The following is a 26,065-nucleotide window of genomic DNA, read 5'->3' as shown; positions in this document are numbered from 1 at the left end:
AACTTGCAACAGTTTTACACTGGCATCACCCCAGTAATTTAAATGGAATTACACCTGATGATTTATATTGCTGTAAGTGAGAGGAGATTCAGGACCTCGGTTTAAGGGTTGAACTGTCCTTTTCAGTAACATGATTGAAAGGCTGTTGGCTATGCTCAGTGGGGTGAGTGACTGGTTCTTGTCCGTGAATTCTCTTTCATTGTTTGAGAAGAAATATGCTTGTTAAAACCGGGGGCACATTTGGGTGTGTGGAGTTAATAAATAATAAAAGCTGTTGAATATCCTATCTAGTTATTGTAGGGCACAGTCCCCATATAACTCCGTTTGTTCAGCCCAAGGAGCGCCCAAACCTCTGACGGTCTTGTGTGCTTGACATCCTCCTCTTTCCATGCAGGGATCAGCAGCTCTTGGTAGCCAGGAACTGGTGGAAGGTCTTTCCTGCAATAGGCTCTGGTTCTTTTCTACCCTGGCTGGGAACTGGCTCAGCAAGCAGGGTCTCCTTGTGAAGGGGAACTCGGTGTACCTGGGTTAGGCTCACCAGTCTGTGCTGCTTCCATTCTTTCTGCAACTATCTGGTTGTTTCCCTTTCTTCTCTCCCAGAGGCTACTGATTCCCCACCTCTTTGTGCACAAAGACTGCTGAGCCCCTCTCCCTGCCCCCCCACCCCTGGGAGACCTGGGATCATTCAGCTAGCTGCCAGTTCTCTGGGAATTATTCCCAGAGCCTCCTGATCGGCTCTTCTCTTCTTTCCTCTGCCTGCTTCCTCCCTGAGTGTCGTGAGCTTTTTTTCACAAAGGGAAGGGGAGCCCAGACATCATGGAGGCTGTGATTCTTTGGCTGTCATTTTGTAGACTCTTACCCCAGTTCCATCATGCCTGAGGGTCAAAGGACTTCCAGCTGCCATTTCATTTGTCAGAGTCTGAGTGAGAGAGGAACCCAGGGGGTTAAATAAGCAAAACATTAAAAGCAATCATTTTCTAGTGTAATCAGCAGATCAGGGGCTGTCCACTTTCTTCATTCTGCCACATTCTAGATCAGTCTGCAAAGAACGCAGTGATTATATAAAGCCAAGAGGCCAGCTAAATGTTTTGGTTTTGCCAGAGAGTGGGGAAGAGGGTGTGTTTTAATTCAGCAATCCTACACCATTCTTACTAAGTGTGTAGTGACTGAGTGAAGTAGAAAAATAAATTGTATATTTTCAAAAATAAAATCACTTAAAACCATGGCTAGTAGAAAGGAGGAAACTAAACTTCCAACAAGGAGTGGGTCAACTTCCGCTGACTGTAGTACTGAGCTGTCTCCACCATCACCTGCACCAAGAAGGAACCAAACACCAGTTGTCTGACACACCTTATCAACCAGGACTTCTCTCTGTGTAACGTTGGAAAATAAGGCTATTCTTGCAGCTAATCCTGGTATAATGACTCAATGGCTCCATTATTCTGAAGCTGGTGACAGAGACATATTTAGTTTCTACTGTTCCACAGCTTTTAGGTGCAAGCTACTTTTGACTAATTATACAGATGATGCTTCATATAGTCTGGATTGTCTAATTGGAAAAAGGCTCGAGACAGATTTGAGAGGCAGCAAGCTTCCTTGTCACCATGAAGCGGTTGATACTCTTCAAAAGACAACAAAGAACCATGCTGAGGTTACAGTACGTTCCCAAAGAAAGCAGGAAGATCCTAAAGGAAATACTGAGCCGTATATGGTATCTTTCCAAACAAGGACTTGCACTGCAATGCCATCATACTGAATGAGCTGAAATTATGCCCATAAGTGGAATAGTTGACTGCAACTTTATTCAACTGCTTTGTTTGGAAGAATATGATCCTGATGTTTCAAAGTGGCTGAAACAGTCAAGGCAAATTCGCAAGTACACTTATTCAAAATGAGATCACGGAAAATCATGCCTCTTAAAATTGTGTGAAAGAGAGAGACCTAAGAAAATTTCTGGAAAGTGCTTCACTATGCTGTTATGGTAGATGAAACAGACTCCTCTAACAAAGAGGTAGTGGTTTTATGTCCGTGATAAGTGGATGCTCATGAAGAGTTCACTGCTCTGTTCAATGTAGCCTGTATATCAGCAGAGGTAATCATCTCAGTAATGAAAGATATTACTGAGTCTAAATGTGAGGAGCAACAACTGCTGTGTACAATACTATGATGGTGTCACTAATATGACAGGCTTAGTATCAGGTGTAGCAACCAGACTGCAACAGGAGGACCCATGAACTGCATATATTCATTGCTATGGGCGTGCTTTGAATTTGATATGCCAGGGCACTATTAAGAATAACACTCTCCTAAGAGATACTCTTGAAACTGTTTAGGAAATCGCCCAAATGAGATGCTATAATTCAGGACATAAACTATGAAGTGTTAAGTAGGTTACCAGGCATCTGGACTCTCCATGCAGAAACACTGGCTTCAGTTTCTAAGAACTACCATGCATTGTGTGCAACTTGGGAGGTTGTGAAGGATGCAACAAAAGACTCTGAAATGAGAGTTCAGATTGGTGGTACTGCAGATCAAATGGAAAAGTCTGACTTCCTTTTTGACATTGAACTAGATCGACAAGTCCTAAACATCATAGACAACCTGTCCCAAACTCTGCAAGGGTCAGATATTTCAGCAACAGATGGCCAATCTCTCATGAAAATTACATGTAATTCACTTCATTCCCTCTGATTGGATGAAAGCTGCAACTTATTCTTGGAGCAAATCCACCAGAAAAGTTTAAAGTTGGAGAGACTTGGAAAGCCAGAGCTTCCAAGAAAGAAAGTTCCCAAGAAAATGCAAATAGGGACCTAGCTACCCAAATTCAGCAAAGGAACTTTATATGTACATCTACTTTGAAATAATTGATTTTACAATGTCCAGTATTCAATTGAGATTTGAATAGAGAGGCTACAAGGTTTTTCAAAATCTTGAAACTTTCATAACCCCAAACATAACAGAAATGCAAGTTCAAGACATGCTTCAGGTGTATGATTACAACTTCAACCATAACTGACTGACTACTCAGCTTCTTCTGTTGCAAGCCAGCTGTCACTTTAAGGAAAGATCACTGAAGTCCAGTCAGAAATATCCGTTTGCTCAGCTATACCAAATGTCAGCTGTCTTCTGAAGTGCTGAAGTTTAATCAGATGATTTTAGTGGTACCAGCAACCAATATGATAAGTGAGCATAGTTTCAGTGCTCTACATTGTATTAAAATGTGGCTTCAATCCAAAATGGGACAATCACAGCTCAGCCGGTGTATGATTTTATATGTATACAAGGACACGACTGATGATTCACAGCTTACAGATGTTGCAGAATTTGTCAAGAAACCCAGGATGAAGATCACTGTTTGGAATTTTTTCAGTCATTCCTTTTTACTCATATTTTAAAAAGTAATGCTTTAATTTGTTTTATACTGTGGCTAAATTTTCCCACTTTACTAGAAGTTGAAATAATAAATGAGCTTTTGTTCCAGACTCAGTGCATTTTTTTATTAGTGCATTTTGGCGGGCAGGCGTGGGTGGATAAAACTCTCCCAAGCACCCAGCTGTCTGACCATGAAAACATATGGTTATTTTAAACTGTTCACTTGATGATTTAACATTTTCTTCTCTACACATACAGACATATGACAACCTAGCTGCTGCATATCTCTGCCTCTAGAAGCAATGAAAACAGTTAGCTCACCCCAGCAGGATAGTGTGCGTGCATGCACACGTGTGGTGGATAGCCTGAGTTCTCACAGATTTCAAGATGTTAAAGTCTGTGCTAGTAGTGCAGGGTACAAAACCACCTCCTTTTGGCCAGTCCCTGTTCTCTTCAGGGGCCTGATCTAAAACCAACCGAAAACAGTGGAAAGACTCCTTGTAGTGGGGTGACTACCCCGCTCCTGCCCTGAAGGGGTTAAAGCAGCCTGGGAGGCCTGTGAATGGGAAAAGCAGGCTGATTGGGAAAGCAGCCACAGCTGTGGCTAGCTTAATCAGGGTCCCGCTGGTCCTTATAAAAGGGCTGTGGGCCAGAAGTGAGGAAAGAGACACACTCTCTCTAGCTTCCAAGAGAGAGAGAGAGAGAGAGAGAGAGAGAGCGAGCGACCGACCGACCGACCGACCGACCGACCGACCTGACTTCCTGGGAAGCTAAGAAGGGTACCTAGAGTGGAGCAGTGCTGGGGAAGGGCAGAGGGAACTCCAGCCGAGCAAACCCCCAGGCTGCAGGCCTAGTTAAGGACACACAAAAGGTACTAGCAGGGTACCTGAAGTGGAGCAGTACTCAGGAAGGGCAGAGGGAGCTGGAGAGCTCCAGCCTAGCAAAGCCCCAGGCTGCAGGCCTAGTGAAAGGCCTATAAAAGGGTACTGGGGCTGCAGAGGGGCAGCCCCGAGATAGACAGAGGCAGCTGGTCCAACCCCCATTGCTGATGAGTGGTTCATAGACTGCAGTCTGCCCCAGAGAGCAGGGGCTAGATGGTGACTGGCAGTGGCCACTGAGGCATGGTAGGGGTAGAGGGTTGGGGGATCCCCTGGGTGGGGAGACTCAGATTGTGGGTTACTGCTGGGGTAGAACCCTGATGAGGGCACCAGGGTCCAGGAGGGACACAGGGGCCAGCGGCAGGCGAGACATTGGCCTGCAGAGGGCGCTCTGGCAGGAAGAACTAATTCCCAGGACGACCGACAGGAAGTGCTGCATCGGTGAGTCGTCGTCCCACGACACTCCTGTTGACTTTAATGGGCTTTCTATCCAAGCCTGAGAGCTCTTGAGGTCAACATTGATATGCTGTAAGATGTTTGCAGAGGCCTTTTATTTGAAATATGGAAATATCTGGTGAAGCCTTATTTTTCCTTTATAGCAGAGAGAAACTGATTTCTCACCTCTATTGTGTGTGCATCATGGCCCCAACTGCTGCAAATTAAGATTTAGGTCCTTTATCAGGCTCCATTAGCATATATCCCTGAATCTACATAAAGTGCCATTGACTTCAGTGGGACTCCACCTGCATGTATAGGTCCGTTCTAGTGGATTTCACTGGAAAAATCAAGGCTTAAAATGGTGCTACCACAGGGTTCTTGAGCTATGGCTAAAAATTACTCTGATTTTTTTTTCCACCGAAGGAAGTATATGGCCCTTCATCTGTCTAACATAACCATTTTAGAAAAGCTTTCTTTAGCCTAATTAATTGAATTAGAATTCATGCATTGTAATTCATATTTCAAAAGCTCATAAGCATGCTTTGTACACAGCAATTTAAAACAGACTTGTAGGAATAAAATACATCAAAATCAAAGTATATTAGACTCACTTTTCAGACCAGAATCACACTTTCTAACAATTACACCGTGGGGTTCCATACTTATTCTCTCAGTGGCTTCTAGATCAAACTTGTTCAGTTCAGAACTAAAACGGTTGGTAGGAAAGGAGATTAGTAATTGCCTGCTCTGCAAATTTAGCATAGGGTCAGAGGCACAAGCTGAGTTCTCTGTGGCTCATGCATCTTTATTAATAATAAAGCAGATACTATATGGCAAACTGTGGCCTCAGCTGTACCTGTATAATTTTAGTGTCTAGAAATTCTCTCTGTTGCACCCGTGAGATTAATTCAAATTCAGCAGTAGTGTAAGTGGGTGCAACTCTGTTTAAGCCAATGAAGTTTCATCTATTTACGTAGGTGGGAAATTTGTCCTTGAATTTACTTTATTTAAAAAAAGAGAACTTTATCACAGCGAGAGAGCATAATCACTGAAATAAATTCAGCTCTTTTATTATAGTATGAGAAATGTAAGTTTAAATACTCTTCCCCTCCCCTCCCTCCCCCCGCAGCTACCAATAAACTCAGGGCTTGGCTACATGGTGAATTCCTGTGTGGCAAGCCAGCAATCTACAGTGTGCTAACTTGCTGTGCAGCAACATCTTGTGTGAACACTACTATGTTACATTGAAAGTCCTGGAGTATGGCTTGGCTGTAGCAATGTTCACACATCGCTAGCTTGTGCACTGCAGATTCACACCTGGTCTTGCAGTACAATGATTCAAAGTATAGACAAGTTTCTAAGTCTGTGCCATAGATAAAACAATCAGGAGTTACCTGAAGGGCCAGAAGCCAAGGACTATAACTATTTCATCTTGAGAAATGGCCCCTCTAGATCAGAGATGAGGTGTATGGGTGGGGTTTTGTTGGGGAAACTCCTTTTGATGCTGCCAGTGCTATCTATTTTCTGTGTATGAATGGAAGACTCCAGCCTGCAGAAATCTGGAGCACTAAATTGGCTTTTTAAAAAACTTTCTGTGATAAATTGAACATTTCTGAAAAAGAAACGTTGTTCTGTCACATGTAGAATTTCCAAAACCTTAAGAAGCTGATCAAAGTTTGCTAAATTGATCCCAGAATACTGCACCATAGAGAAATCTCAAGTCTAGCAGAGACTGGTATAATGCCGTCTAATGGCTGGAAGATGAAGCTAGACAAATTCAGTCTGGAAATAAGGTTAAAATTTTTAACAGAGTAATTAACCATTGGAACAATTTACCAAGTTTGTGGTGAATTCTCCATTGCTTGCAATCTTTAAAATCAAGATTGGATGTTTTTTCTAAAAGAGATGCTCTAGCTCAAACAGGAATTAATTCAGGGAAATCTTATGGCCGTGTTATGCAGCTTGTAAGACGAGGTGATCAAAATGGTTCCTTCGGGCTTCATAGTCCATGAACCCTGTAGGAGAGGTTTCAGAGTAGCAGCCGTGTTAGTCTATATTCGCAAAAAGAAAAGGAGTACTTGTGGCACCTTAGACTAACAAATTTATTTGAGCATAAGCTTTCGTGAGCTACAGCTCACTTCATCGGATGCGTACGATGTTAGTCTCTAAGGTGCCACAAATACTCCTTTCCTGTAGGAGAGGTGGTTCTGTGCTATATTGTTGGAACACCTCCAACCTGTCTGGCTGACAGAGCGGGCTTAATTTTTGGGTTAGTTCTTTTTGCTAAAGAATTTGGGTGGTGGTGTTTACTTCTTAATGGAGGAAGATGGGCTTTCATGTTGGGGACCAAGGATCGAAACCTAGAAAAAGGGCCTGAGACCTTTGTAATCCTCAACTCAGATCAGTCCCAGATCCATAAACTATTGAATTGGATTTGGTTTTGGCTCTTGAATGCTAAAAATAAGCCCCTCAGGCACATTACTGTCTTTCACCATAAATGCATGTCCTATTGACTGATTCTAGCAGTGCTGGGGTTCTCTGGTTACAGCTGTATGGTGGCCTTACAAAAACACATTAGAGCACTCAGAGTTAGGAGAGTAAGATATTTTGTTTAATTGGGCCTATGCCATTATTGGTTTATGCACTTGCTGCGGGCCTTTTGAGTGAGTCCTGATGGCAGCAGGAGGCTACTACCCCTGAATGGATCTTTAATGGCTCCCAGCAGAGCAGATTACTGTCATACCAGTGAAAAAGGTCCACAGTAATTAACTTTGCATACGAAGCAGTTTATTTGAGAAGGAATTACACAAGTGGTAAAGAGTTACATTAAGCACAACTCCTATGTTACACATTAAAGAACTATACAGTAAGAGCTATACATTCCCCTTAGCAAGCCTCTCTTTCACAAACATACACAAACAAAGGAATCACATGTCTTAAAAACATGCCCAGGGTGGGTGTGGCTACTGATTTTTTTAACCTAATTAATACTTTAGGAGGAGACTGCAGAGTGTTACTAACTGAACATTACCCAACATTCACTCCCTTATCAATCGTTCACTTCAGCCCCCCCCATGTGATGTCCTTCAAGCGGGTCGATATGCCCCTGTCAGCCCATGCTCCACTCAGGATGTTCTATACATGTTTGCTTTCAAGTGGACATATTTGCTGACTCAAACATCAGTATTGATCATACACGCAGCATGGAGCCAGTCAGTTTCACTTCTGCCGTCTGCCTGAAGCTAAGAGAAGAATTTTGCTCCCAGAATCCTCTTTCGCAGTTCAGCCATGTTCTCGCCATTCATTCAGTATGGCTGAATCAATATAGCACCGTGCCAAGAGTCTCACATTCGATAGTCAGTTATTAAAGATAATTGTAATATCACATCAATCATATCTGCAATTTGTACACTATTTGATCATGTGTCTCCTTTTCTGGTTTTTATAAAACTTAAAGCATTTTAAAAAGATTTTTAGTAATATAATCCAACAGCTCAATTCCATAAAGCTTGTTTTTTCTTATTGCTTACACATTTGGTATTTAAAACAGAAACATATAAGGAATAAGGCTGCCGTTTCAGAAATGTTTTAAAATAACATTAACTCCATTTTATGCTGTTACTTGACATACAACATTATACCAAGCACACATTTGAGATCTTATTTTTCCTATAGCTTTTTAAACAATTTTATATTTTCAAGCAAGCATACCTTTGATAATATCTGTAAATCTAGTTGACTGTTCTATTTGGTCTAGTGTGCCTTGATTAGTTTGTATTTTCATATTCCAATTTGTATCATTTCACTTTGGGTATTTACCATAATCCATTTCCTTCTGGTACTATTCCGTAGTACCCTGTTTTATTTTTGAGGTGCTGGCATATATTACCTGGTACGTTTTTTGTCATGAGTCTCTGAGTTTTGACTTTTTTTTTTTTTTTTTGCATAAACACTGTGTGGTGCCTTAGTTTTCCTGTTGCACCAATGCTTAGGTGGTAGGAAGAAGGGCGTGTGACTTGCTAAGACCCTTGAGGGCAGGAAAGGCTACTCCAGTTGTCTGCACGTAAGCTATAGAATGTGCCCTTCATAACCTAAAACCTAGGGAGGGATGCAACTAGGTGCCACTTTGTCTGGGAAGTGAGTCAAAGACCAGGAGGAGGGGCGATGGGCGTGTTGGAGGTTGGGTTGCTAGAAGCTGAGCAGTCTGTGATTGAGTGGGAGGTGGGGAGTCCAAGATGGATTTATCTAAAAGTTACCGATTCCTGTGCCAACAAGTCCTTTCCACATTGTGTACCTGTTAATTAATAAACCCTCCGTTTTACCATGTTGGCTGAGAGTTATACAGCCCTTTGGCTTCCCTAGGAGCCACAGACAGGTGGATTCACTACAGGGATGCTAAATTCCCCAAAGTCAGACACAGGAAGGCCAAGACCACTTAGGCTTTTTTGCCCCGGTAACAGTGTGAGGGGAGGCATGCCTTACCAAGGTTTTGACTGGCTTTGTAGAGAGCAGTTTTAGAGCATTAGCCTGGTGACTCTGTAACAGACTATTGATTATTCACTCCTTAGGGACTAAGATTACAGAAATCTTAAATTTAGATTGTGTGTGTGTGTGTGTGTACACACACACACTATGATTACAATTTTGAATTAATCATTTTATACATTCAGGAACATTGTGATGTTTTTGTGTTGATTAGGTTACATTAAGCCATGTTTATCCTTCCATGTATTACATATTGTCCCCATATGATGTATGGCATCTTAAAGCACATTTATGTTAGGGTACTTTTGTTTGGACACTTTAAATACAGATTTATTACCATACCCCAGTAAACATGTATTCTATGTGCACCAATTACATCTTTATTGACACATTTTTATATTCTTAGGGATGTTATACAATTTTACGGTTGACTCTATATTTATGACTGGAATTTTAGTTTAATTTTTAAACCCAAGCCTTTTGAATTATGTATTCATAACTTTCCAATGGTGTTGGTGTGTCTGAGGGGTTTTTTTATGGTGGCATATGTGGGTCCCACAATTCCCCAGTTTTGGTATTAATTGCTTGGGATACGTTGGCCCCAATGCATATGCACCATTTGTTACACTTGAGGTCCCTAAACACCTTTTGTTAGTTGGCTTATATTCCCTCTTAACTACTAAAGAATTTTTTCCTGAAGCTTCTTGCTACCTTTTTGTTAATATCTTGGATGTTAATCCCTGTACCCACACAGAAATACATGCCTTATTTGGTACATGAAATGTCCACATTCTCTGAGTGTCTTTTATGGCCTCAAAGGGAATGGCAGAGTCTGTTACCATAGAGTGCCAGATTTCCCCATCTTCCACATTCTTCCTTCTTATCCCCTTTACTGGGTTTATCAACTTGATATTCCTTTATTGAGTTGTGGAGAGCTTTTGTACTGGAAAATCAGTTACCCAGATAGAAATTTTTTTTTATTCCCTTTTACTTTGCTTTTTTTTTAGCCCTGTTTTTTAAAATGCTGCTAGAGTAAACATTATCAGGGAAACAACTTTAACATGACTTTTGTACAGGACATTTTGAAGAGGTTGGCTTCAAGTTGTTGCCCACAGTAAGGTTTACTTTGGCTAGGACTTTGAATAAATCTGCACTGTTATCTATCCCAATACTGGAATTTACACTTTCCAAAAGCTGGGTTTTTTTTTTTAAACTTCCCCTCATCAGAGAATTAAACCTGGAGGCTGCTTTCAGATTTTGAGGTTTTCCTATACTGATAATACATCAAAACAGGAAGCCTACTACACACCCAGTAAGGCCGCTGGGGTGTTCCAAGGTGCTAAGAAGATCTTAATTACCAAGAAGAATAAAGCCAATATAGAAGAACTAAAGAAATTTGCATTTATCTTTTACAGTTAAGAAATTATAGTAAAGATTAGTTACTGGAATTCTTTGAGAGGACTAACAAGGATATAGAAAAGGTGATTTAGTGAACATAGTGTACTCAGATCTTCAGAAAGTGTTTGAACCCTTACGGAAGGTTTTTAGGCAAGGTGAGCTGTTACAGGATAAGAGAGAAAGTTCTTTATGGATCAATAACTGGTTAAAAGATAAGAGACAAAAGGCAAGAATAACTGGTTAGTTTTTAGAATGGAGAGAGGTAAACAGTAGTGTTTCCAGGGTCTGTACAGGGAAAAGGTAATACTGTTAAATGATCTATATATTAAAAAGGCAAACAATGAAGTGGCAAAAATTTTCAGATGACACAAAACTCAAGATAGTCAAGTCCAAAACAGACTTTAAAGAGTTGCAAAGGGATTTTACAGAAATGGGTGACTAAGCAGATGAAATTCAGTGCTGACAAATGCAAAGTAATGCACGTTGGGAAAACATAATTCCAACTATACATATAAAAGAATGGGGTTTAAATTAGCCGCTACCACCCAAAAGAGAAAAGGTTCTAGAATCATTGTGTATAGATCCCTAAAAATATTCACTTAATGTGCAACAGCCTTATGTGGGGGGGGGAGCAACAATAATCAGGGATCTGGAACAACTTTATATAAGAAAAGATTAACAAAACTAGGACTTTCCAACTTGGAAAAAACAGCTAAACGGGGAATACAATAGAGGTCTATGAAATCCTGACTGTTGTTGAGAAAGTAAATAAGAAAGTGGTGTTTACTTTTTTTATAACAAAGGAACTAGGGGTTACCAATTAAGATTGCTAAGCAGCAGTTTTAAAATAAACAAAAGGAAATAAATACAGGAAAATTTAACCTGTGGAACTTCTTGTCAGAAAATGTTGTAAAAGCCAAGACTATACATGGTGTTTTTTTTGTTGTTGTAAAGAGAAATTCATAAAGGCTATTAGCCAACATGGGCAGGGATGGTGTCCCTGGCCTTTGTTTGCCGGAAGCTGGGAATGGGCTGCAATGGAATCATTGCCTGGTCTGTTGATTTTTCTCTGAAATACCTGGCATTGGTCATTGTTAAAAGACAGGACGCTTGGCTAGATGGACCTTTAGTTTGACCCAGCGTGTTTTTATGCTTATGCCTCTAAGAAGGGTGCTCACTGTATTGAAATTTGAGTAATTTAACAATCTTCTGGCTTATTCTTCAGATAGGTCTAGTAATCACATTGCCAACAAGCCATAGCAAATTTCACAGCATACTTCTTGCTTCCATAAATTTATAGATGAACCTGCAAAAACATAAGCAACAAAAACAAAACACACAAGGCCTCTGACTGGATCTTATAGGTTAGTACATACTGTGCATTCATTTCTGAAAATGGTTATATTTAGTCCCTTGGCAAGTATAAGTGGATTTGATCAGAATTTTTTACACGTCTCTATCTGGAGTGGTTACTAAAACTGCCATGGGACTGGCCATATACTTATCTGTTAACTGGAAAGGGTTTCCTTTATATAGGGATTATTTTACCTTTGCTTACCAATTTTAAGCATTACTGTGTTTTCTATTTTTCATCAATATTTTAATTTCTTTTGCTCTTCCTTTTGTTTGTGTTGATTTCTCTGTCCAAATGTTTTCCAGTGTTTGCATCAAATTTGCTACCCAGATCATCTTCTGTACCTGCTCAGGCATTTTTCTTTAGTGTTAACAGGAACTCAGGAGTTCTTATAATTTAACCTGTTATTAATTCAAATAGGTTAATAACATAATAAGGAAACAATTAACAAATTCAGTACACAGAACCATTTAGCGTTGTCCACTGCTCTGGCCATTATAGTTGGAAGATTGGCTACAACAAAGGTAGATTTACAATTATATTTCTATAATCATGGCATGCTACCTGCCATCCGCTTTCTGTACAAGCTCGATTGGGGAGTTGCAGGGGCTTTGACACTTTACTACTACCCCTTGTGCTTTTAGATCCTGCAACAGGGGTGTGGTTGTTTTTTAATGTGGGGAACAGTTTCTGCTGGATAGGAATACTGAGGAGCTGCTTTACACATTTTTCTCCCCCTTTCCCCCCCCACTATCTTTACCACTGCCTTTTCTTTCTAGCCCAAACCATGAGAAATTTCCCTTATTCACTTATTGTCTGGCAGTGCCATAGCTTTACAGGCTCACTTTCTTAATCCTTCTGAAACAACCAGGTTATTTACAGTCTTTCTTCACAACCAGCCTTTCTGCCAAATTAATCATTCACTTTTCCAGTTGTACTGTATCTACTTTTAATATAGCTTTTGCAGTTATGCTGTTACAACAACCCACAGCAGGTGTTTTAATACTTAAAGTTGCCTTTGCTCCTGTATTGATTAATGTAAGGAACCATTATATGTTTCCTTCTGTCCCCTCTTCCATGTAAGATTTAACAATTTTGTATGGCTGTAATTTGGCTACTAACATCTACCTTTGGGGACAGGGGTTGCGAAGGCCAAGGCATTTTTACTGAAATGTGGAGCAACCCTGACAGGGAGCTGCCAATTTCATCTGAGCCAATTCCAGGGATAACAAGCCATAAGAACTTACTAGCAGATCTTCTGTACCTGTTCCCACAGCCTCAACAGCCTAACTCCTGGCTGCAGCATTGACTGTGATCTAGTCCTTGCCATCAAATCACTTAAAGCAGTTAGCAAAGTCTTCAGAGGTTGCCCATCCAAATGAGCCATATCTGCCCCTCTTTCCTGAAGTTGAGTCCATACCTGTGCTCTCAATGATTCACAGCCCCCCCCACAACTAAACACTTTACGTCTCCTACCATACCATCCTCGTCCTATTTCATTGCAACTACCATGTCCCATATTCATGTGGTTGGAGCCATTCTAGCCTGCTTGATTGTTGTTGGGAGCCTCACTAATCACTTTCTGAGAAGAACTACCTTCTCCACTTACTTCCCTTTCTGCCTCCTGAGCTGCTTTAATCCATTCAACCTGATCTAAATCCATCCAGGATCCTATGAACACCTTAATAGGTTTCCTTAAGCGATCATAGGTAAAACCTGTCAGCTGTTTCTCCTCAATTTCAGCCAGAGAGCATACCGATAAAACCTAGAACAATAAGCCATAACAGATTCTCCTTCCTTCTGATATATCAACAAAGCTGCCCTTCTCAATTCAGAGGGGGTCAGAAAGTATCAGGCTACTTCTGGATAACACCATCTTGGTCACCTTTGTTTAACTCTGCCTCAATTTCTGCGAACAAAGCCATTCCTTCCGTAGGGCCAGCACAAGTTATTATCCGTTCTCTTAAATCTTCAAGATCTAAATGTTTTCTAACCATGTATTCGAACAGCCAAGACAAACATGTTCTCTTAGTCAAAGAGTCCATTTGTTTAGCCAGTGCCTGTTTTTTAGGTTCAACCAGAGGATGATTTACTTCCTCTTGTATTTGCCGTGAAGGCTGAGGCATTTTTGCTATCACTGCCGGAGGGCCTGGAAGGGGCTCCTCTTTCTCTTCCACCTGTATATTTATTATTTCTGAACATTTATGAGTTAAAGCTGTTATCTGCTGAGCCTTGGTTACATTTTGTGCTATAAGTTTTCAAGTCACGTTTCAGGCTTTCATTCTGCAATTTTAATTTTTCCCATTCCTGTTCCAAACTTTCTTGCACAACATCTTGCTCCTTTACAAGCTTATCTACAGCACAATACATAGCACAGATGACATGTGCTTCTGTTTGGGCTTTCTCGGGAGTGTAACCCTTTCAGTACCTCAGCAGCAAGTTGTCCAAAACTTTCTCATGCAGCGTGGGGACTGCATCAACCAGACATTGATCAGACCCTAAGCTTTTAAACACCTGTCTTAATAAACGCTCATCAACCACACCCGGAGGATTCGGAGCATCTCCCTTGTCCTCTGGTTCAACCCTTCCCTGTCTGTTTGCGAAACATCGTCAACTCTAGGAATGACCAATACAACCCCGCTTACCAGTATATTTCCCTCTCTGCATACTGTAACTAAATCTGGTTTCCCCCAGCTAAAATTCATATAAGTCAGAACTGATTCAGAACAATATTTAAATCAGTTGGTTAACACCAGTGATTCAGGAGACCAAGCTCCTCAAAGGCCACCAGTTCAGAAAACAGTTTGATTCAGTTTAAAGATCTCTTTTTTTCCCTTGCACATGACAGTAACCATCCTCTGCTACCAGTGTTGGCACCAGAGGGATACTACCCCTGAATTTCAGAGTAGCAGCCTGAATGAATCTTTAATGGCTCCCAGTGGAGCAGATTACTGTCATACTAGTGAAAAAGGTCCACAATAACTAACTTGCATACACTGTAGTTTATTTGAGAAGGAATTACACAAACGGTAAAGGGTTAAATTAAGTGCATAACTCCTATGTTAGGCATTAAAGAACTATACAGTAAGAGCTATACATTCCTCTTGGTGAGCCTCTTTCAAAAATGTACAGAAACTGGTCCTGTACTGGCCTCACACAGTTCCTGCTTGGCAAACAGAAAAGGTGGTCACCCAAATTTTATGGATGACTACTTCTCTCCAGGTCTGGTCTCCTCAGCCTTCTGGTCTGTCTCAGATTCCCTCGAGGCAAGGTCTTGATTGCCTGGAAACCCCTTTGGTCACAGTCTTTCTTGAGCCCACAGAGCAGAGTTTTGGCTACTTTGTCTAGCAGCGTCAATTAAGGAATTCCCCCAACAGTAATTGAATTTGCTTGTTTTTTATACTTTCTCCTCCAAGGAGTCACATGTCTTAAAAGCATGCCCAGTGGGCATGTGGCTACCGATTTTTACCTGACTAATACTTTAGGAGGAGACTGCAGAGTGGTGCCAACTGAACATTACCGCACATTCACTCCCTTATCCGTTATTCACTTCAGCTTCCTGCGTGATGAGTCAGCCCATGCTCCACTCAGGATGTTCTACACGTGTTTGCTTTCAAGTGGACATATTTGCTGACTCAAACATCAGTATTGATCATACACGCAGCATGGAGCCAGTCAGTTTCACTTCTGCCATCTGCCTTATGCTAAGAGAAGGATTCTGCTCCCAGAATTCTCTTTTGCAGTTCAGTCATGTCAAACCATGTTCTCACGATTCATTCAGTACGGCCACATCTATCCAGCACCATCCCAACAGTCCCCCATTCGATATTCAGTTACCAAAGATAGTCAGACAGCCTACCACTATGTCTGTACTTCCGTGTTTGTGTAATGATTAGATGGACCTGATTAGGTGGCGCTGTTCAAGTACAGCTTAGTAATCCTTTCCTGTTGAAGCCCAAAAGCCCACCCATACCTTGGCCTCAGTTATGGCCACAAATCATCTTAATGTATGGGAGGGATTTTTGGTTTTGACTTATAACCTTGGGAAATGTTCTAATTTTACATTTTTTTTCCTGAGTTTTGCTTTGGGTTCAAGCCAGTGTAAACATAAACAAAAGGTTCAGAAAACTCACTGTAAACCAAAACTTCAGGCTCTAGACTGTGTGGAAGAGGATTTTTTCCCGTGTCAGATGTAGGATTTTCATATAAGCTGTTGCCAGGAGGGTTTCATTTTACCCACGAGGTTGCTTATAGCTTTTGTCTCTCTCTAAAAACATCTTGTTACAATCCAATGCTTAGTTATAGTCAAGACATGGTGTTGGCAAAGGAATGAGTAATTTCTTGTGTAATGAACAAGATAAGAATGGCAGGCTTTAATAGTCTCTGCAACACTGAGCATTTTTCAGGTCTTCCAGTTCTAACAAGATATGTAACAACAGCAGTTCTTTTGGGAAGATGAAGCCTACAGAAACTTTATGTACGTGACGACTGTATTCAAATGTTGAGGAAAAACATCTACGAAGGCCAGATCCTCAGCTGGTGTAAATCAGTGTAGCTCCACTGAAGACAATGAAATTATACCAGTTTACACTGGCTGAGGATCTGGCTAATGAGTATAAAACATTTCATACATGGTTTTCTCACTGATGAATAGATCTATTTTCACTGGAGCTGGCACTCAGGCCAGACTTCCCCTGAAGATGAGAACTGCAGGTTCTGGCCCATTATTTTTGTGTAATATAATAGCCCTTAAAGGTCCCAGCTGAGATTGGGTCTCGTTGTGCTAGTTCCTCGAGTCTCTACCCCCAAAATATTTACAATCTTATTAGAATAGAAAAGATAGAAAAAGGGTGGGGAAAAGAAGAACATCTTCACTTTATAGGTGGGGAGGTGAGTCATTGAGTGGTTAAGTGACTTGCCCAAGGTCACACAGGCTCTCTGTAGCAGAGACAGGAAATGAACTCAGATCTCCTGAACCGAAAGACTGTCTTCTATGGGGAATATCATTCTATTCCATGTCTGCTCTAAGCTGTTTTTCAAAATGTGATTCAGTGAGTGATTTCAAATCTCTTGTGGTTGTTTTAAAATATCATGCATTCCAGTCATCACAGCTCTGTGGTAGAGGTTTCATTTGGATTTCAAGATGGGGAGGACATGAAATCCCTCTCTAGTGGCTAGAGATTGGAAAACCTCACCCCAACCACTGGGCACATGTAGGAATATAGGAATTGCCATACTGGATCAGACTAGTGGTCCAGGGAGCTCAGTATCTTGTCATAGAGTTTCAGTCTACACTGGAAAATTACATCGATGTAACAACATTCAGGGTTGTGAAAAATCCCCACCCTGAGCAGCATAGTTAAGCCAACCTAAGTCCCTGTGTAGACAGTGCTAGGTCAATGGAAGCATTCTTCTGTCAACGTAGCTACTGCCTCTTGGGGAGGTGGATTACCTATGCTGATAGAAGAATCCCTTCCGTCAGTGTAGGTAGTGTCTACACTGAAGTGCTACAGCAGTGCAACTGTGCTGCTGTAGTGTTTTAAGTGTAGGCACAAGCTCTGAGAATGGTCAGGACAAGCTGCTTCAGAAGTCTTGAGGAAACCCTGCAGTTATAGGGGAACCTGCTTGATGGAAAAATTCTTCTTAACTCCAGGTTTTAGGCATAAATCAACCTCTAACTAATGGGAGTATCTGCATCCCTTCCAAAGCTTTTATTCTTATTAATCATATAAGCTTTCAGTCTTTTTGGACTCCTACCGCTGGTCTTAATACCGTGACCCTGTGAAATTCATGGGCAATTTGTGCACTGTGTGCAAATGCATTTTTTTTCCCAGTTTAATCTTTCAGCATTTCATTTTCATTGGATATCGCCTTTAGTGTCTCAATACCAGGCTCAATCCATCTTTCCTATATCATTATCTACTATCCTTCTCTCCTCCCTGCCACCAGGAGCTCTTCCTATCCACTTCTGTTTTCTTCAATGGGCTGCTCTCTGGTAGCCTGGGAGATAGGGCGCTAGTAGCAACAGCATCAAAGCAAGTAAATGAACACCCTGACCAGGATTTGGGAAATAAATCATAACTAGAGTGCAGAGAATCACTTCTTATTTTTAAATTGTGAAATATGTTGACACTGTTTCCATTTTACCAGGTTCAAAATGGACCCATTTTCGTATTAGTACTACTTGAAATTTGTATCCAATGTTATTGAAACCGTTCCAGACATTTTTCATTTACTAAGAAGCTCCAGAATGTTGGTAAAGAAACATTTTTGATTATTTTTTTTAATGAAGTTGTGACTACCAAAAAAAAATTTAAAATAAAAATTGAAAAGGCAACATTTAAATAAAGGCCATTTTTGACAGAAAAAAATGTTCGAAACATGTTAATCAGTTATGTTGTGCCTTTTTCGCCTATAACCCTTCAGCCACATGCCAGTGGCAGCACTCGGTCTCAGGTTCAATCTGTCTAGTGGTTAAACAATCTTATGGCTCAAGCCTCTACTCAGCTGTACTTCTACCTCTGGCACTGGGAAATTAAAATATAACCTCTCTGGTCCCTTTTGCAGGTGTTTCATACCCACTCACAAGCCCTCAGGACTCCCTGAGGTCATGGAACCTCGGTATCATTTTTTGGGGAAAAAGGGAAACAAAAGAAACACAATCACTTAAATAGTTATATACAACAAAATGATTAAAACTCTGGAGTTTTGTTACCCCAGAGTTCCAAGTATTCGTAGTCCAGCTTGCTGAGGTCCAGAACTATTTAGTCACAAAACAATCCCCATCCACCTAAACCCCACTCGGGGTGCAATCAAACTTGGTGGCAGTTGGGAGATTGTGGGGAGCTCTATGCCTGTCTGCTTCAATGCAGAGTAGCCCACCACATCGGATCCTGCTCTGATGTGCAATTTTGTGACATCAGTTCTGCTCAAAGAGCCCAACAACACAATTGCAAACTGTGGCACCAATACTGGAGAGCCTTCCTCATGGGAGTAATCCTCCAGTCCTATCAGTAAGGGTTACTCTTTATGGCAGTTGCAGAATCGGGCCCATATACTGTACACAGGAAACCTTGTCCTTTCATAAAAACCCAACTGCCTCTTGGGTGGAACACAACATTGTTTAATAGTGCACAATGATACAACAATTTATAGGAGAGGAAAGGAGAATGCCCTATCCCATTAAAACGACATGGCATCTATAATATAGCAGCATGCAATTATCCAAGTTGGACTTCAGTCAGATTGCAGAAGCTGTGAAAGTAGCACAAGGATTTTTAGTAACTTGAAACAAACCTGAACTGATAAATTAGGAGTTGGGTCTCAACTTTCCCAAAGTTTGGGGAGTATTCAGTTGTTGGGTTTTATATAGGCCTGGTAATAAACAATAAAACATTGTGTTTAACTTTTATGTAATTAAACAGTTTTTTTAAACTATGATTTCTTTAATTTCCATGCCTGTGACTCTTAAAAGGGTACTAGAGACCTGTGGTTTTTATGTTTACTAATTAGAACTAGTTGAAAATGGGCATATTTTTTGCTTAAAAACTGTTCCCAATTTTATTTAAAAAAAAATTAAAATGATGGAATATGTTGGACTAGCTTTCTCTAAGAATGTCAATAACAATCACAATTATTAGTTCCTCTGCAAGTGCAGTAATCACTGCAAACTCATTGGATTGGAATTTGAATGTCTAAATACCTTGTTTTCTAAATAGTCCATTAAACTTATCATACCAATATTCAGAGTAGAAATCTCCTATTGTTTGGCTCTTTATTAGTAGAAGAGGCTTGACTTAATAGCATTTACATAGTTTCAGTTGGGTGGAGATCCAAGTAAAGATGGGAAGCATCACTAGAAGATTTCCATAACTGAGCCCTAATTAATACATTTCTTTCTTTCTTTGTTGCCGCTATTAGGAAACAGCTGGAAGACTGTTGTGACCCCAGTCAGCTCTTTGCCATGACAAAACAGAACTCTCCACTGGGAAAGAACCTCTGGTTTGATGGGGAATTTTTACATTCTGTCACTATTGACAATGCAACTTACTCCCTTTTCCCACAGGTCAGTAACTGTCTTGTTCTTTTCATTTTACCCCTCTGTTTCCTCTCCAGACAATAAAACTGTATATGTTAAATCAGGCTGGCTAAAAGGCTAGTTGTAAGGAATAATCTGTAACTTCATGATAAATGTTTTCTTGTAATTCCTTTTTTAGCCAGAGGCACTGCAAACCTCTGTCTCCCCACCCCCATTGCATATACAGCAGGAAGACTAGCTATAGTTTGAATTCCTCCCATGGCCACTTCTCAGTATTGCCCACCCCAAAAGTTTACAAATCATGAGTCAGGACCCAAAAGATCATGAGAGTAACATAAAAATTATGATATTTTAAAAAATGTTTTGGATCCTTTTATTTGCCTATTGGGTTTTGAGCCTTCAGGTTATATTTCAATCTTTTCTATTTAACCACAAGGGCTAGGAACTTACATTAAATAAATAAAGGCTTAAATTCTCACATTTCCAGAAGCTGGAGCTTTAAATAAAACCTCAAATATGTCAAGGCTAGTGATAAAATCACAGGAGTTGGCAACACTACAAAACATACAGTGAAGAACCTTAAAGTTCTCCTTGCTTATATAGCATGCAGAGATTTGCCAATATTTTTGGCTTAAGCCTTTTGTCCCTCCCCATTCTCTAAAAGGACTGCTTCTGGTCTATAATATTTAGACCCAGATTCACAGCTGGTCTTAACAGGAGCAGCTCAGTTGAAGTCATTGAAATTTCACCCACTTATATTATTGATGAGTTTAGCCCATAGCATTTAAATTTAAAGATCTTATATATATGATGGGCTATATTCTGATCTCCGTTACATGGGTCTAAATCTGGAGTAACACATCAAGTTCAGAATCTGGAAGAATTGAGGTTACTTCTGATTTTCATCTGTTTGACTGAGTATAGCAGATGGACCATGGCATAGTTATATAAAAAGATATTCTGGCTATTTATTTTTCAAGGGCTCAATCCTGCATTCCCTAAGAAAGCAGAATTGTCATTCAGGTTTTTAGGGCCCAATGTTGCAGTCCTTAACAACTAGCCTACAGTCACCAGAGGTTATTAAGGACAAATTGGAGCACAGTTTCCAAAAGAGGGTAGTGGAACAGGTGGGCACGTGCAATCCAACAATAAACAAATAAGCCACCAAAAACAGGCATTTGCACTTTGGGTATTTGTGCAGCTACCTAATTGCTTACAAGCACAAACATGGCGTTTGCAAGTATAATGGGTGTACATACATTGTGTTTTGCAGCTGTAACTTACATTTCTGTATTTTAAAATTTGGCAATTGATTTTTATTCTCTTATGAAAAAGTATATTGATAAATTGAGTTCCAGTGTAAATGAAATCACAGAGATCTTTCTTTCCTCTTAAGTAATACTGAAGAGCAAAAAATGTCCTGTGGTCAAATATTTGTTTTAAATTGATCTCATTTTGAAATGGTGAAAAATGATGGAGGCATTTACTAAACTGCTGAGTAACATTTTCAGTTTTAAATGGTACAAAAGGGATTAAGAACCCCTTTGGATCAATTCAAGTGATATATTTGGAGTTAGGGATCTATGAATCTTCTGAGCTAAGCATGACCCAGCAGCACAATTAAATGTGCTTAATTTTATGTGTGTGAGTAATCCAATTGAAGTCACTAAGATTGAAACACATGTGTAAGTACTTTCCTGAGTAGAGGGCCTGTGTTTGTGAGTTGAACCCTGTGATTTCATTTGCAAGAGGCTGGCCATCAACCAGTGCCTCTAAATTCTCTTAGATGTTAGTTTGACAACGCAGAGTAACAGCCGTGTTAGTCTGTCTTCGCAAAAAGAAAAGGAGGACTTGTGGCACCTTAGAGACTAACCAATTTATTTGAGCATGAGCTTTCGTGAGCTACAGCATCCGATGAAGTGAGCTGTAGCTCACGAAAGCTCATGCTTAAATAAATTGGTTAGTCTCTAAGGTGCCACAAGTCCTCCTTTTCTTTTTGACAACTCAGATCTCCAAGGAAACACTCTACTTCTCCCAGAAAGCCTCTTTTTTTCCCCTCTAGTTGCTCCTGGTCCTATGACCTATGTGTAATTACTTTCTTCACTGGGATCCTTTTGGGGCCACCTCCTCATTTCTGTTGCAGGTAGGGCACCATCAGTGTATGAGGCCTTCAACCTCAGGACTTGCTGAAGAATTCTGGTTCCCCTGCAGAGTCAAAGAGCCAAATTGTGTGTCACTTACCATAGTTAGTAACACCTTGCTCCACAAATAGTTCCACTGAAGTTATTGGGACTTCTTGTGGAATAAGGAGCTATTCATCCGGAGTAAAGTTGATCTACAGTATCAGAATCTGGTCTTAAAGTTTGACCTGATAGTCACATTACAAAGCTTCTCTATTGTGCCAGTTCTGTTTGTTTTTGTTTTTTTTCTGGTGGAGAGGGATGGATTAATAGAATGGGGTGAGGGAGAGTTTTGGTTAGGGGGTATCAAAAAGGTAATTCATTTTGGGACTTCGGTCTCATGATACTGTCTATGGTTTTATTATTGATAAATGTTGTATTTGTAACCATAATGGGTGGGTGTATTTTAAATAGGATGAAGTTAGTAAATATAATGATTAATTTTCCCTATAAGGACTTACAGTGAAATCTTGACTGTATTGAAATCAATGGCAAAACTGCCATTGATTTAAGGGGACCGGGATTTCACCCTCAATGCCGACTTCTACTTACCAGTTATGCACTTCTTGGCAACTCTCTTTTCTGGGACTCCACTGTTTTAAATTACAAAATACAAAGCACAGCCCACCATGTGATTTGAAAAACACCTAACAGCCTCGATTGATTGATTTTGATTTTTGTTAGGTGGCTTGTTAAAATTTATTTTTTGTCTGGAAAATATGTTCCGGGGGGGAGGGAGGGAAGATATCTACGAATTGAATTCTGAATGCCCATAGAAGTTGTAACATTGATCTAAGGTTGTTACACATTTTACTGGATTAATAAACAAATTGTATTTTTTGGAGAGACAGTTTATTATATTGACTTCTGTCATTCTTTGGTGCAGAGAGATTGTAAATTGCTATGCATTCAAATTAAGACATCAATACATTCCTGGATAGGTCAGCTTGATTTTTAGACCTACTCGCTTCTGTCAGTAATGGTGCGAGCAGCTTGAATGTGAACCATTTTGCATTGTTAAGGCTTCTAAGCTGTGCTGAATCTTCATAGTTTTCTTCGTTTTAAAAAAAATGCTAATTTTGCAGCCATCACAACTACTTTTTTTTTTTTGAACATTTCAAAAAAGATAGGTTTAGAATCAATATGGCTATGTCTACCGGAGCTGGGCAGAGAGGCAATTCCCTTTTTGGGGAAAATTTAGATATTTTCAAATTTGGGTCTATTATGATTCAGAAAACCTCAAATTTCTCCATCAAAGGAAATGGACCCTTGCCAATGTGGCAGTCTGCCTAGTTGACAGCCCCAGAACCATGGTCTCAGGAAGCCCTTGGAGCTTGGTTTGCCAAGGGTCTGAGTTTGGGAATTGGGGCTCCCAGCTCCCCAGAGCCAGCTACATGGGCTGCTGAGGAGCTGGGAGTCTGGAAGTCCAAGTTATTGAGGATACTGTCAGGTGAACCAATAGGAAACCAGGCTGATGGAAACCCTGGCAGGCAGGGATCCATCAGATCTCTGCCTTGGTTCTGCTGGAATTCTGCTGAAATCAAATCCCCTTCATGTGACATTTTGATGAATCAGCACTTTCTGGCAAAAAATATTTCATTGGAATTTTTCTGACCAACTTTGATATCTGCCTATCAAGTCTACAGATGTTTAATAAGTATATTCTCACCCAGTAAGCATACCATAATGGGAAAGGAGGAAGAGAAACTAAAGGAAAACTTAGAGCAACAAAACTCACAACTCTGGCAACATCTGTAACTTGGTTTGCTATTCCTGTGCATTTTAACACAGAGGAATATTATAAACCTTTATCAGGTGAAACCCCACTAGACTTAAAAGCCTAGGAAGGTTTATTTATAGTGAATTCATAAATGAAGTATTTGTCTAGCTTCATATTTCAGGCAAAACCTTGGACTTAACACTTCAAACCCCTACTTTGAAGAATGACATCTATTACGAAAATTGCTTGCCAGTTGCTAGTGAGCTAAAGATGAATATTCTTTCAGAAGTGTTCAATAGCTTAACAACAAACTGCTTTATAAAATATGGGTAATACTCTGAAATGCTCAGCAGATATAGCAGGAATGTAAATGACCACAGCTATGTTGATATAATCTGAGAAATATTTCCTCCAGGATGAATAAAAACACTCAATCACCATCCATCTGCTGTGCTAAGCCATTCTGGGTTAGCAGAAGACTTCATTCCTCAAATCATCACCCAGTCATTGGTTTGCAGTAGGAACTAACTCACAGCCCAATTAGGGAACTTGCCATACTTGATGCAATAGAATAAACTGAATTTTATTGATTACACACACACACACAATAAAATGCATAAAAATTAAGCAGTAGTGGGATACTGATATAAATGCAATTTAGATGCTCGCAGGCCATTGATATAAACATTATTGTATTACAGAAAAGTAAACATTCTACCAGTCAAGTTAGGTAATACCTGTAGACAAATGCATCCCTGGAACTGGTCAAAGATTTTTCCAGTGACCACTTCTGAAAATGTTGGCCTAATCCTCTTTTTGCACTATGGGCCAAGTCTTTGGCCTGAAAAGTGGGGTTGGATTCGATGATGATGAGGGCAGTAATGGGCCGGAGTCATACCCACATAGAACAAGCAGTTGCAGTACTGATCATAGAATCATAGAATATCAGGGTTGGAAGGGACCTCAGGAGGTCATCTAGTCCAACCCCCTGCTCAAAGCAGGACCAATCCCCAATTAAATCATCCCAGCCAGGGCTTTGTCAAGCCTGACCTTAAAAACTTCTAAGGAAGGAGATTCTACCACCTCCCTAGGTAACGCATTCCAGTGTTTCACCACCCTCATAGTGAAAAAGTTTTTCCTAATATCCAACCTAAACCTCCGCCACTGCAACTTAAGAACAACTTAAGATGTCCTGTCATCTTCTACCACTGAGAATAGTCTAGAACCATCCTCTTTGGAACCACCTCTCAGGTAGTTGAAAGCAGCTATCAAATCCCCCCTCATTCTTCTCTTCTGCAGACTAAACAATCCCAGTTCCCTCAGCCTCTCCTCATAAGTCATGTGTTCCAGACCCCTAATCATTTTTGTTGCCCTTCGCTGGACTCTCTCCAATTTATCCACATCCTTCTTGTAGTGTGGGGCCCAAAACTGGACACAGTACCCCAGATGAGGCCTCTCCAATGTCAAATAGAGGGGAACAATCACGTCCCTCGATCTGCTGGCTATGCCCCTACTTATACATCCCAAAATGCCATTGGCCTTCTTGGCAACAAGGGCACACTGTTGACTCATATCCAGCTTCTCGTCCACTGTCACCCCTAGGTCCTTTTCCGCAGAACTGCTGCCTAGCCATTCGGTCCCTAGTCTGTAGCAGTGCATTGGATTCTTCCGTCCTAAGTGCAGGACCCTGCACTTATCCTTGTTGAACCTCATCAGATTTCTTTTGGCCCAATCCTCCAATTTGTCTAAGTCCCTCTGTATCCTATCCCTACCTGCCACTGTATCTACCGCTCCTCCTAGTTTAGTATCATTCGCAAATTTGCTGAGAGTGCAATCCACACCATCCTCCAGATCATTTATGAAGATATTGAACAAAACCGGCCCCAGGACCGACCCTTGGGGCACTCCACTTGATACCGCCTGCCAACTAGACATGGAGCCATTGATCACTACCCGTTGAGCCCAACAATCTAGCCAACTTTCTACCCACCTTTATAGTGCGTTCATCCAGCCCATGTGTCTTTAACTTGCTGACAAGAATACTGTGGAAGACCGTGTCAAAAGCTTTGCTAAAGTCAAGAAACAATACATCCACTGCTTTCCCTTCATCCACAGAACCAGTAATCTCATCATAGAAGGCGATTAGATTAGTCAGGCATGACCTTCCCTTGGTGAATCCATGCTGACTGTTCCTGATCACTT

At 40.6% G+C, this 26,065-nt stretch overlaps 1 protein-coding gene across 1 annotated transcript in view; it reads left to right on the top strand.

The window, feature by feature from the left end:
• ST8SIA1 (ST8 alpha-N-acetyl-neuraminide alpha-2,8-sialyltransferase 1) overlaps positions 1-26,065 on the top strand; it is a 161,573-nt gene that overhangs the window by 34,815 nt on the left and 100,693 nt on the right. The window contains exon 2 of the mRNA XM_073318098.1: positions 19,846-19,990. Within this exon, the coding sequence (XP_073174199.1) occupies positions 19,846-19,990 (145 nt within the window). The remainder of the gene's footprint in view (positions 1-19,845; positions 19,991-26,065) is intronic.

This window comes from Lepidochelys kempii, chromosome 1, assembly GCF_965140265.1.
Source record: "Lepidochelys kempii isolate rLepKem1 chromosome 1, rLepKem1.hap2, whole genome shotgun sequence".
NCBI classification, from domain to species: Eukaryota; Metazoa; Chordata; order Testudines; family Cheloniidae; genus Lepidochelys; species Lepidochelys kempii.
Note: the sequence above shows the minus strand (reverse complement) of the source record. Positions and strands in the feature narration are given on the sequence as shown.